We start from the raw sequence: 13,877 nt of genomic DNA on the forward strand, positions 1-13,877 counted from the left end.
ACAGACCAGTTGTAGACATTGGTGTACACATGCAGCCTGCCTGTCTGTTTCAGATCAACCTGATGGAGAACATCAAGACCAGCACGTCGCGGGATTTTCGCATCAAGGTGGACGTGGTGCAGGAGAGCCTGCAGGTGTCCTCGGATGATGACGACGAAGAAGAGCAGGAGGAAAACGATGAAGAGGGGAACGGGGCCTCACAAGAAGAGGATAAGGTCAGTGCAGCGTCAGTCCGGATGCCGGCGCTCACGTGGTGCGCGGTGGGTTATGGGTAACCAGGTCATAGCAACGGCTATGGCGTAGCTTGGTTACCACCCTTGCAAGGGCAGGTAATTTGAGTAGTTTTTCGACATCTAGCATGTGCGATTGAAGTCAATGCATTTATGAGAATTGGGTAAGTATATTAATCAAATGAAAATTTACTATTGAAATTTTCCATTAATTGGCTTTAAAGCTGAAGAGTACTGATACAACTAATTAATTGGCTTTAAAGCTGAAGAGTACTGATACAACTAATTGGCTTTGAAGCTGAGAGTACTGGTACAACTAATTTATTGGCTTTTGAAAGAAAGAGGGGACATCAGGCAGCTCCGATCCATCTTTGACTGCCCCTGATGTGCATGTGAATCTCCCAACTGTCCTTCCCAAGTTTCACATGCTTGCCCAAGTAAACGGCCCAAGCTGTTGGAGGGGAACGTGTTTATAGTGCAAGTCAGCCATTCTCCCCCCTTCCCCCGCCCTGCAAAATAAATGTAAGCTCTGCTATAGGTTCAGTTTTCAAAATAAATGTAAGCTCTGCTATAGGTTCTTAGAGACTTGATTTGGAATTGAAGCAGATGGTTAGATTTGTGTGGGAATGGGTTGCTGGGGTGGTGGCATTGACGATGTAAGGCAATTTGAACTTAAAGTGTGCAGCTAACATGTGTCCTGTGTTAATGTTTCCATGTTTTGTGCAGATGTCAGAAGGAGGCAGCGACACAGAAAACAAGGATCCCGATCATTCTGATGACGCTGACGATGAAAAAACAAAAGAGGTACCACCAGAACCAGCACCCAAACGCAGACGCCTTGGCAAGCTGCAAAAAGCCAAGTGAATGCTGTCAGCGCGGCAATTTTGTATAAAATGTAATGGATCGACAGAGAAAAATGTAAATTTCCTATTAGTGTGCTAAGGTAAATGGTAAAAAGAAATGCTGTTTGTTGGATTCCAAGAGTTAAAGTAGCCATGCCAGAAGCCAGAATTTGATCAATTGGAAAAGCATTCCAGTAAGCTGTGTCAGTGTGCCAAAAGGAAGTGGAGTTGTTAACAATCCTGAATTATATGGGCTTGGATTAGTTAAAGGGTCATTTATCAGGCTGTGAATGTTTTGGAAAAGATATGGAAGGTTTGGGAAAATTTGATTATCAGAAATGATTAGGGTCAGAGCATTTCTCAAATTCAACAAGTTGGAATGTGAATGTTTTGAAGAGATAAAGAAAAGTTAGTTATTTTTACAGTTTCAGAATCTATATATATATATATACGACTAGTGTCTGTGTGTGTGTGTGTCTTCGCGATGCACGGCCAAAGTTCTCAATGGATCTGCTTCAAATTTGGTGGGCATATTCAGGTAGACCCCGGACACAACCTGGTCGATGAGAATTTTCAACACGTGCTCTCAGCGCGCAGCGCTGAACCGATTTTGGTTCCACCTCAGCTATTTTGGTTCCACCTCAGCTACCCGGGCCCCCATACCGACACACCATAGCCGCTACACCACATCACAACGCCAAAGTTCTCGGTGGATCTTTTTCAAATTTGGACACCGTATTCAGCTACACCCCGGACACAATATCATCGATGAGATATTTCAACACATGCTCTCAGCGCGCAGCGCTGAACTGATTTGGGTTTTTGTGTTCATTTCACCATTATAAGTAACTCTTCCTTATCTTCTCCAGTGTTTGGCGTTTATCTCCCTTCCTTCGTGTGGCTTTCCCGTTCAGTTGTAAGTTACTACTATTTTTAGAATGTCACTGCGCTGTCCACTGCGCTGAGCGTCTTCGGATATTCCCGGCGTTCTGTTACTGTTATTATTTTTAGAAGGTCAACGCAGTGTACAGAACGTAAATTGGACCCGTAAATTATCCTCACTGTAAAAGTGCAAAGGTCGAATCAATTTATAGCCACGCGAAAAATACACTGTCATCTATCTCTCTATAGATACGGCTTCTCTGTGTTTTTGTGTGTGTGTGTGTTAGTGTGTGTGTCTCTATGTGAGCAACACCTGTGCATTGTTCAGTTCTGTTTGTGATGTGGTCTGGCGGCTTTTGTGTAATTTTATGTACTGGCCTTCCTTTGAGAAGCCATAACTTGCTCAGTCCTGTTTGAGTGGAGTTCGCCTCCAAAGGTGATTAACACGGTTACATTCGTCGACAAGGATGTTACTCGATATGGTCAGGAATGGCATTATGGCCACTGAATCATTTTCGTGCTGTTCCCATTCCACGAATCTGGGAGGGACCTAAGCTTGGCGGGTCCATTGTTCGGACCCGGCAAAGCCGGCGTACGGCTCTAAGTACTTCTTCCCGGCGAAGCCGGCTACCCGGCGAAGCGGGTATTCATTCTAGTATATATATATACGACTAGTGTCTGTGTGTGTGTGTGTGTGTAAGTGTTCGCGATGCACGGCCAAAGTTCTCAATGGATCTGCTTCAAATTTGGTGGGCATATTCAGGTAGACCCCGGACACAACCTGGTCGATGAGAATTTTCAACACGTGCTCTCAGCGCGCAGCGCTGAACCGATTTTGATTTTTCTGTTCATCTTCCCAGATCCATTCCCAGTAACTCTTCCTTATCTTCTCCAGTGTTTTGCGTTTATCTCCCTTCCTTCGTGTGGCTTCAATCCATATTCCCGCTTCTATTTTTAGAAGGTCACTGTCAACAACGCTCAATCCATATTCCCGTTACACTATTTTTAGAAGGTCACTGTCCCGGCAAAGCCGGGTATTACTCTTCCTTATCTTCTCCAGTATTTTGCGCGTTTATCTCCCTTCCTTCGTGCGGTACGCCGGCCGGCAAAGCCGGGTATTTGGCTCGACTTCTTCCCAGCGAAGCCGTACCCGGCGAAGCGGGTATTCATCTAGTATCAGAAATATATTGGGTGAGAACACTTTCCAAAGTCATTAAAGTGTAACTAAACAGACATTTTGAAGTGTCAGCTTTACTGAATTGCTTTATGTTTTGTCCAAGTATAGACCTGTAGAAGCGATACTGGACGATTTTTCCAACGTTTACTGTGTTTTCTGATTTACTACGATTTTTTAAAAGTGTTGAACCCATTTCAGATTTACCTGCTTATCTGTTCTTGATTTGATACTTCCAAAGAACAAGTGGTACTTTGAGTTCCGGTTTTATGTTTTAACCAATCAGAATTTGGTTCCTAAATAAAATCGTCTGCTGCCTGTCCCAGCAGAGTCGGCAACAAGCACTGCTTGCCACATGTGTGATGTTACCAACAGAAATAGCCATAAATTGGGCAAGGTAGCAATGTAAATGAATTGGATCTAACTAATGTGCTTGTACTGCATCTCTGGCCTTTGAATTCACTCCAAATGTACTGGCTCAGCGTGAGAGGCAACATCCTGTCGAAGTCGTAAGCACGAGGCTGACTGGGAGATTATTATTCGAAGAGCATGCTGAAACGGATTGTAAGTACAATATTTTACATGTTCTCGACATTTCTGTTGATCTTTCCTTAACTTTAATTGTTTCCTTGATTTAAAACCCTAGGGCTTGTATTTTTAGTTGTGATACTAAGCACGTATCTTTACCACAGTATCTGATCACTTCACACTTGAATTTTGGAATGATGAAGTGGAATTATTTCTGGATCTAATTTATTCCTTGTTCCCCCCCTCTCGATTCCTTTTTTCGCCACATATGTATTGTCGTGTAAGGGGGTAGATGCGTGTACTGGCTGATTTTTTTTGATTTTTGAGTCACTTGAGAAAAAGTGACTCTATGTAATCGGTCAGTGTTAGTCTGTCCGGCCGGCCGGCCGTCCGTAGACACCACCTTAACGTTGGACTTTTCTCGGAAACTATCAAAGCGATCGGGCTCATATTTTGTTTAGTCGTGACCTCCAATGACCTCTACACTTTAACGATGGTTTCGTTGACCTTTGACCTTTTTCAAGGTCACAGGTCAGCGTCAAAGGAAAAATTAGACATTTTATATCTTTGACAAAGTTCATCGGATGTGATTGAAACTTTGTAGGATTATTCTTTACATCAAAGTATTTACATCTGTAGCCTTTTACGAACGTTATCAGAAAAACAAGGGAGATAACTAGCCTTTTCTGTTCGGCAACACACAACTTAACGTTGGGCTTTTCTCGGAAACTATAAAAGTGACCGGGCTCAAATTTTATGTGAACGTGACTCCCAGTGACCTCTACACTTTGACGTCTGCTTTGGTGACCTTTGACCTTTTTCAAGGTCACAGGTATGTTCTTCAGGTATGCATTGTGTTGTGAATAGCATTTTCTTCCTGTCCGTCTGATGCCTCATATAATATTCAGAACTGCGAAAGTGACTCGATCGAGCGTTTGCTCTTCTTGTTTTTACTTAGGTCAGATACAGATGATTGGAAAAAAAAACTTGTCAAGGATTTCAGAATTTAATAGATCTGTTCGAAGTTTTTACGGGATGGGTCCTGTTACAATACAGACTGAATGTGCGCAAGATGAACTTTTGATTAAACATACACACACAAATGAATCTCTTGATTTTGTTATACGGCGAATGTCCAGTTTCCACCACCACGTCTGTGGTATGTTTTTATACTGTTTGATTGAATAGACTGACGTGCATTCTCTCGCAAATGTGCGCGCGTGTGTGTTTGTCTGTGCCTCAGACTTATTAATCAAAGATGATGTTGCACATTGCAGATCTATGCGACAGGAGCAAGTGGACAAGACAGCTACATTTGTCTGAGCGAAGATCCAACGGTAAGCTCTTTTAGCCGAAGACAGCGAGCCTGGGCAAGGGCGGATCTGGGGGGGGGGGGGGGGGGGGGGGGGGGGGTTACACGGGTTACGTAACCCCCCCCCCCACCCCCCCCCACCCCCCCCCAAAAGAGGTAATTTGAATAAAAAAAATTCCGGGGGGGGGCATGCCCCCCGGACCCCCCTAGAGGCTTAGGCGCCTTCGGCGCCGTCAACTTGTATCTTCGCAGTCATTTTGTAACCCCCCCCCCCCCCCCCCCCCCCCCCCCCTCCAAAGTGAATTGATCCGCCCTTGCTGGGTGCATGCATGCAAGCTTCTATCATGTTCGTGTGAGTGCTGCAGGGCTATTAGACGACTTTTCATTATTCTTGATTTGGAGATCCATGCAGGGTATTAGAAAGTGCAGAATATACACGTTTGAACAAATACGATGTGTGTTTGCTCTGAAAAAAAGAAAAAACGCAACAAACAAACATTGTATTGGTTTAAAGTATCACAAATATTTATTACCTGTATCTGCATGTTTTGATAATGATGAAGGGTAAATTACTTTGACGTGTGCTTTTTTTTTAACCACACTGATAACGAATGATAGAAACACAGACACACTTAATAACATATCCACAAAAATTGTAACAATAAATGTAAGCTGAACAATGCCTGCAACACATTTCAGGCCTTAGAAGGAAGTAATTATGAGATTCAGACTGAGAGAGAAAGCCCAACACGAAACCAGTTGTGACATTTTTTATTTCATTATGTAATATTAAAAACACGACAACAAAGTAATTCCTGTACTTAGTTTCGTGCAATTATGGATTGCAAAGTATGTCTAATTGAGTGGCATAAAGAGGCACAGTTGCATGAAAAACCAACTCGGATCTTGACTAGGATCAGGATTTTACATGGACACAACCTAGAATTTAACATCATGGGGGGAGGGGGGTACTGCGCCTTTCACATCAAGATGTAAAGATCTATTTTAAATAATACTTATTAGAAGGGAACAAAATCAAACAAACTACAACAATCGTTCTGAGGGGAGAGAATTACCTCTTCCGAAGAAATTACCTCCCTTGCTTTTCTTGTCGTGACTTATGTAGAGTAAAGTGAATAGAAAGTGAATCAGTCAGTAACAAAAAAAACCACAACATTTCTTAAGATCAATGAGGAGTCTTGAAGTATTTGTCATTGTTAATCTTCTATGCATAACAAACAATATATTACGGATTGATAATTAAAGAAAATCGTCTCTTCTACAGGGTTGACCCCCCTAAAAAGGACACCCACAACCATGCAAATTACTTCTGCATCTGTTGAACCAATTATTTTATATATGGTATTCATTAACTTCAGTTTATGTTCTGCCTTTCCAGTAAGTGGCAATTTTGTAAATTGAATGGTCTGACTTTTGTGCAATTTTAATTTTTTTCTCCAAATTCGGGGGTCGACTAAACAGAACGAGTTTTGACATTGAGCGGTAGCCATTTTTACCTAATTTAAACCCTTCAGGCTTTTACCTTTTTGATTATTTTGAATGTCTGAGTATGTAAAAACATCCCCTTCAACCCCCAGGCTATCGATGACCTGAAGAAAGCATGCAGTTACAGCTAGGTTCAGGGCAATCCTCAGACACGAAAGCGTTGGTATCATTGGTGATTGCAAAAGTTAGATAATTTAACCTACAAATTTGCCACTTTGTGAACTGCACATGCATAAAATCAAGTTTAAGTATGCTGAATATGAAGTTATCCAGTCAATTGGTGTAGAAGTTATAGCATTTCTGTCAGTTACAAGTATTTAAAATCTCTAAAGTAAAATCTGACATATTCGAAAGTTTTGCATAAACACCCAGACAATTTTTACGATATTCTCCTAAGCTTCTCCACTTCTCAGCCCTGTCTTGGAAATGAATTCGAATAAGGCAGTCAAAATAACTTAGTTTGGAGCACCCATTAATCAGAATAAGCATGAACTTTTGACACAGGAAATATCTTCTACCAAAAGGTTTTATTCTACATTTTTCCTGCATAATGGTAACAAATTTAATGATAAATCTAAACAACGAAGTGACTGTGGTAAGATGAACAAAGTTAAAAAAAAACAAAGGATTACTGTAAATGGTTTACGAATCGAAATCTAAACAAGTTTTAATGATAAGTAAAATGATAAAAAATAAAATAAAAAAAAGCTAACGTCCTCGCATTTGTCCAGAATTATTCCATGTTTAACATGGGAACAGAGGGATAATTGGTCTAAAGAATTTTTAAAAAGGAGGGTTAGGGTAACCCTAACCCTCTTTGGACTATCTGTATGCAATGCCCGCTATAGGTGAAAGACTTTTGTGGAAGCCACTGGAAGAATGCATCGCTGTTGTGCTGGTTCAGCTTGAGGTCCTGTCCTAGCGAATATCCTGCACACACAAAAACACGACTTTTTAAGCCACTTATGTTGCATTCCGTGACATAGCTTTGTTAAAACCGTGTGCCTGATAATAATGACAAATTTTGTTGATATACATTTTTTTTAAGACACCCCATATAATATTGTTTGACAATCTCTTTCAACATAATTTACGAATCACCAATGTGTATACAAACGCAAATAACCCACAGGTCAATAAATTACTTTCCAGAGAGAGAGAGAGACAGCACCCATTGCACACCGGTTCGACCGAAGCTAAGTTAAGAATAAACTCCTGTTGTGCAGCGGGTTAAAGTATTCCCTCATACCTCGGAGATATACCTTCAGTCGCTCGCAGCGACGTCACGTGACGGAAAGAATGTTATCACACCATTGAAATGACATTCTTTCCGTCCCCTATAGGCGACGAAATAGGTCAAATTTTGTTCACTTTTTAGTGGAAAATGCTTCGACGCCGGAGCGGGTACTGGACCCAGTGCCGTTGTAGTGCAAGTGCACTACAAAGGCACTGCACCCAGTGCCGATAAGCGACAGCATTTTGTTCCACCATCTAAAATGTCACGTGACGTCGCTGCGAGCGAGTGAAGGTATATCTCCGAGGTATGAGGGAATACTTTATCCCGCTGCACAACAGGAGTTTATTTTTCACTTCTCTTCGGTCGTAGCGGTGTGTAATACCGAGAGAGAGAGAGAGAGAGAGAGGAGAGAGAGAGAGAGAGAGATTAAAACTAGAAAATGTGTGCTATATAAAACAAGGATAATCACTGTCAAATCTGTGCTTGTACAGGTCTGCATGGTGTTTACTGCGCTATATACACAACCTGTTTTATTTCATTTATTTATTTATTTATTTATTTTTTTTTTTTGGGGGGGGGGGGGGGGGGGGATGTTTTGTGATGAGGGTTTTTCAAAGCCTTTACTGCTTTAGTCATTGAATCCACCCGACTTCGATTTATTGTTCAGTGATGGGTAATTGTGTGACCAACTATGTAAGTTAGTGAATGTTCTGGCTTCATACAATGACATTGCATTAATTTTATAAGTGTATGTGTGTGTGTTTCAGGCAAAAGCTGATATTACAGTCCTAGTTGTATGCAGTACCTCTGCTTCTTCGTTCAGGAATCAAAGTATACAATCTAAACCGATTATTTTGTTCAATAATGTTCAGCTTACCATCCCGAAGAAGGCAGTAACGTGCCGAGATATTGATTATAGATATTAACGTACCTAACCTGGTTACTGGTGTGTTTTCTTTTTATTTCAATAATGTAAATGTGTGACAACTTGCAGGGTACTTGATGTTCAGAGCAATTTTTCTGGCAAAAGACCTTTTATGGATCAAAGAAAACTTTTGTCGTGGTGCACAAGTCAATCAATTTGGTTGATAAATAATTTGTGCTGCTTTTTCCCTGGTTCCAAAACGTAGTATGTATTACCACATGTCCTTACCTGTCATTGGCATCACATGATTCTCTGCAAGCAGTCTTTTGTGGAAATACGTCATTTAACACTTGCACTTATAGTAGGGCTGATGGGGTCTATGTCGACCAAAAGAGTGGGATTCTCTGTAGGTCGAGTTCCTGTAGGTGGATTCCCTGTATACCTAAGACTTTAAAATTGGCAATCTAGTATACAGGGAATCCCACAGGGTGCAGTTTTTCAATAAAACTTGCAAACCATACTCAAATTTCTAAGAAATATCAAAAAAAATTAAAAAACATCAAATTCTAACGATGTCGCTAAGCATCACGTGACTTTCATTGATATTAGCAAAACGCTACAGGAACTACACCCTGTGGTATTCCCTGTATACAAGATTGCCAATTTTAAAGTCTTAGGTATACAGAGAATCCACCTACAGGAACTCGACCTACAGTGAATCCCATTCTTTTGGTCGACATAGACCCCATCAGCTATAGTAGGTGGCTGTGGAACGGTAGACATGCAACGACAACGAACAACAAAAGACAAAGTGTGGAGTACACTCATTTTTCTTAACATACGCTAAGTTTCTTTGAGAATGCTCCAAGTGAAAATCAGGGGTTCCTAGGCCTGATATCACAATTAAACAGCTTCTTCTCAGAATCAGGAGGGAAAAAACGAGATGTCGTGACAAGAACAGACAGCAGCAGCAGCAACAACAACATTGCTGAATCGTCGCTTTAACAAAATTTCATGTTTAGTATCGCAGACAAAGCACGGCTACTGATCCGACCAAAGCCACACTTCATGCACGATGGGCACATTGTTATGGCCAGCTTGTTAACGTGAGCATTGTGTATGTTTTACAGTAGAATTGCCGTGAATGTGTTTGTCGTTGTGTCTGTCATCTATCCTAGTTGTTTGATTTAGAATAAAGCAAACTTATTACAATGACGATTTTCTTCGGTTTTTGATGAAGGATTGGCATCAAGACTTTTCCTATTTTCCAACTCTGCCACCATACACTGGCCGTTCAGGTCTGCATGTCGACCACATGGTGTGTGATCAGATTTTTCGGACATGTTCACAATGCTTACATGACCACCAAATGGAAAATCAGTTGGTATTTGTTATGTTTTTGTGTAAGCACAATCTTCATACAAGTAAACAGAAACAGTTTTGTTGCAAACAGAGCCTTCATAAGAAAAAATGCTTCTAAGTCAAAATACATACCCCCTTTTTTGTATTGCGTAAAATATACCCATACATTCTGGACATCATATTTTTATTTTGTTTCACAACAATGAAACCAAACTTTGGCATATGTTTTAGCAATATATTCACAATAAAACCTATGAGTTTGAAGGCTGCATCTTGTTTTGTTTATTTTTAAAAAAAACAAAGGATTACTGTACTCACCAATACAAAGACGACACAAGACGATTACGAATTCGTTGTTTAGATTTTGTTTATTTTTGAGAATTTTTTTGCAAACCCATGCAATGCAAATGGCCAGTTTCTGGGGAGAGACTGGGGAGATAATGGCCAGTATAGAAAGAGTTAATAAGTAAACTAATGTCAGAAGTAGGTATTTACCTTGTTTGCCTTCGCGTTCTTGATAGGCCGCTGCAGCATTTGTATCACTTCCCTTGACATTCAAAACGCCAATGTATTTCTGAAAGGAAAATAAAGATATTGACCGAAACATCACACAAGTGGTATATCATGCTAGGTTTTGTTTACAGTGCCTGTTCTACGACCACATCTGATTGTAATTTAAATAAAGAAAAACTGTATCCATTTATTACTTCTCTATTTGTGTGTGTTTGTGTGTGTGCAGGGGCGGATCACATCATTTTTAAGGGGGAGTTTCCAAATTTCTTTTAGGGACAATTTGACGACGCGAAGCGTTTAGTTGAAGACGCGAAGCGTTCAACCTCCTTGGGGGTCCGACAAATGTTGATAAAAACAAGGAAAATGGATCAATCTGAGCCAAGAAACATCCCCTAATACTCCTTCCCAAAAAGTAAATATATTAAGAAGAAAAATTTGAATCACAACAAGGACAATTGATCGATCTGGCGCAACCTGAGCAAACTAATTAGCCAACTTCTTTCCAAAATCGTCACTTAGAATACAAAGGCCGGCTCCTAAGTGGTCCGGAACCCTCCGGATCCGCCCAGTGTGTGTGTGTGTGTGTGACCGATGACCTTCTCTAAATTCTAATCGTTGCGTTTGCATGGTAATAAAGTTTTAATACTGGATATGCCCATGAAAAAATATCATTTCTTGTTCATGTCATTGTGTGTGTGTGGCCAGGACCGTGACTTCTGCTTGCCTCGACGTCTTCAGAAAAGACACAAAATGCCAGCAGGCGTATGTTCTTGGAGCACTCGGTATGCCGTCATCTGCAAACAAATAAATACAAATTATTCAATTGTGTAAATAAAGAACAATCATTTTAATATTGCAACAAAAAATTCATATAACTGTAGTCTTCACCAGAGACATCCACTACACTATCTTTAAATAAAACTGCCGTAAAAAATTGAAATACTATAAAACTTACCCCCACTCAGATCTATTTGGGATTATTCAAGTTTCAACCATGAAACGATGCCGGTTTGGACAGATCTGCTAGTTTGCCGCTGAAACTGAAATCAAAGGCGATCTTCAGAAAGTTCTACATGTATTTCTAATCTTGTATTTGTGATTAATATAAAATACTGATCTTCCCAATAGAAGCTGATGTGTATACACATGACCAGGACAAGGTAGGGCATTTACGCAGACGTCGCGGTTCAAAATATCGTTTTAGATCTGATTTTGTACAGCAGCCTGTGTGATTCAGAATCGTCTGCCCTTTTTCGGTTTAACATTTTATGGACGATTCCTATGAGACTGCTCAATCATAACTGATGACAAATTCAGAAACAGATGATGGTTTCAAGTAGGCTACAGTAATGATTCGTTAAAAATGTCAAGCCACTCGTCGATCATTCACACTCAAAGAACCCAAGCCAAATCTGCTCTGGTTCCGAGCAGCTTTTTCCAACTGAGACCCTAATTGTTACGCATCTGCCGCGAAAAGATAGACCACAAACAAGCGGCACTGTACCATGCTTTCGTTTATGTTGCTAAACAGATTAAATGTGCATTGTAAATGTGCTTACAGCAAAGAAATGCATCCTTACTTACCACAAAAATACTGGTACCACATTCATCGCACTTGTGTCTTCTTACCAAAACCTATCGATATGTTTGTTTACGATATATTGGTAATTACTAACCGTTAACTATTTTTCAAAAATCTGAAATGACTTTTAAGAATCAAAGAAAGATTCGCTAAAACGGTTGACTTCAGAAAATAAGCAATATTTTTCTGAACCATGAAATAAAAATCGAAAACTCCGTTTGATCTTTTATTTTGGTAGATTGATGACAACAGCCGGAACTGAAAGTACCAGAACCAAAAATTAAGGGCATTAATCAGGTAAACTAAGAAGATTGTCGTTCCTGGCGCGCACTTCACATGTCCGTCAAACAGTGTCAGAGTGAGAGAAAAAAATTTTGTTCGCAGTTCGACAGTATATGAGGCCCTTCTTCATATCAAAGTGTAAAGGTTGCTGAACGATGTTTTTCCTTTTTGCTTGTTTAGTTACACTTTAAGTTGAAACGATGTGTTATGCTTTCAAATCTGAAAACGTTCTTTCTTAATTGGTTAACATTTCTTGAATAGTACCACTTTAGGTATTTTAGGTAACCCAAAGAAAAGAATTGTGCTTGAGAAAGACGTTTTGTGCACAATTCTAGGGGCAGAATTTATCTTTATTTGCACATGGTTTTAAGATGGGATTTCTTGTTGCTGTTGATGCTTAGTTATTTATCTGTGATTGTTTCAGGAATGAAAAAAAATGTGTATTAATGTTTTGGGTGGATGGGGTGGTGTAAAATGGGTAGCAATTACCATTTTTTTGTCAAGTTTGTAAATGTGTACATTTGTAGAATGTAATATCAGATCGTTTTCCATGTTTATTTGCTTTTTGGTTATTTCACTACAGTGTATTTATTTTCCTCTCTAATATACTGAAAAAGGGGTTAGGGATTTCCTACAGATTTTTAACTGGGAAGACCAGATTTTCAGCAATATTTTCTTTCTGGTGACTAGAAATGTCTTGGAGATTGAAAATGTTTGTATGTACATCCAAGTGAAAATGAATAAATCAGGAAACCTTTGTGGAAACTGTTTTCACATTTTATTTATTTCCAGATAAGAACTATCATTCCTGTTTAAATATGAATGCAAGTATTAAATATGTGTCACACAGTCTCTGGTTTGTAACTTTTTTAAGATGTCTGTTAGATTTGCACTGTGCAGCCAAACATGCTTATTGTAACAGCTAACATAATCTAAGGAATGGATAGACCATGGCATTAGCTCTTGCATCAACACTTTCTTATCCTGAATTCTAAAGGAGACATGAGGGTGCAGGGTACATTCCCTCAAATCGTTGTCATGTTTAGCGAACATGATGCATGTATTTTCATGAAAATTTGGGATGTGCCTTCACATACCTTCCTTCCTGTGTAAACCATCTTTTACACCTCCACAAATCTTTCCCAACTCTTCCATGGGGTAAAAGCATCGTTCCACTTGGGCACCTACCAAAAATTAACAGCCTGGCTGCTTTTTGCGCAGTGGGGATTTTTGGCTGAATTAATTTTGCAGGTTGACATAGGTGTGGGTTAGAACATTAATCCAGCCCCAAAAGCCCACTCCGAACAAAACGGAAAATGATGGTGAATGGATTATTTTTGGAAATAACTCGGTCCCGTTTGTACAAGTTGAAAATGAGTGAATACCTTTACCAAAACCTCTGACAAACATAATTGGAGGGCCAAGCACTAGCGAGAGGCGTGTCTAAAACATGTGCTTCTGTCGACATGTTTCCTCAACACCCCTCGTCCCATTTTTGTCAGAGGTTTTGGTAAGGGTATTCACTCTTCCACAACCTTTTTGTGTGAAGAATGATGCTCATA

The 13,877-nt window shown here is 40.1% G+C and overlaps 1 protein-coding gene and 2 long non-coding RNA genes across 3 annotated transcripts in view; 1 reads left to right on the forward strand and 2 right to left on the reverse strand.

Annotated features, from left to right (window-relative positions):
- The window catches only part of LOC138982632 (Fanconi anemia group I protein-like), a 63,058-nt gene extending 61,154 nt beyond the window's left edge, over positions 1–1,904 (forward strand). The window contains exons 32-33 of the mRNA XM_070355958.1: positions 54–215; positions 957–1,904. Of these exons, the coding sequence (XP_070212059.1) occupies positions 54–215; positions 957–1,094 (300 nt within the window). The 3' untranslated portion in view covers positions 1,095–1,904. The remainder of the gene's footprint in view (positions 1–53; positions 216–956) is intronic.
- A 3,820-nt stretch (positions 1,905–5,724) lies between these two features.
- LOC138982640 (uncharacterized) lies at positions 5,725–10,563 on the reverse strand. Its single transcript, XR_011460913.1, has 2 exons — positions 10,434–10,563; positions 5,725–7,404 (listed from the first exon to the last, which is right to left on the reverse strand). It is a non-coding gene; the product is annotated as an uncharacterized lncRNA (long non-coding RNA).
- Positions 10,564–11,020: 457 nt separating this feature from the next.
- Positions 11,021–12,494, reverse strand: LOC138982641 (uncharacterized). The gene is made up of 3 exons (XR_011460914.1): positions 12,036–12,494; positions 11,407–11,491; positions 11,021–11,245 (listed from the first exon to the last, which is right to left on the reverse strand). It is a non-coding gene; the product is annotated as an uncharacterized lncRNA (long non-coding RNA).
- Between the last annotated feature and the right edge of the window lie 1,383 nt (positions 12,495–13,877).

Source organism: Littorina saxatilis, linkage group LG12 (genome assembly GCF_037325665.1).
Source record: "Littorina saxatilis isolate snail1 linkage group LG12, US_GU_Lsax_2.0, whole genome shotgun sequence".
Taxonomy (NCBI): domain Eukaryota; kingdom Metazoa; phylum Mollusca; class Gastropoda; order Littorinimorpha; family Littorinidae; genus Littorina; species Littorina saxatilis.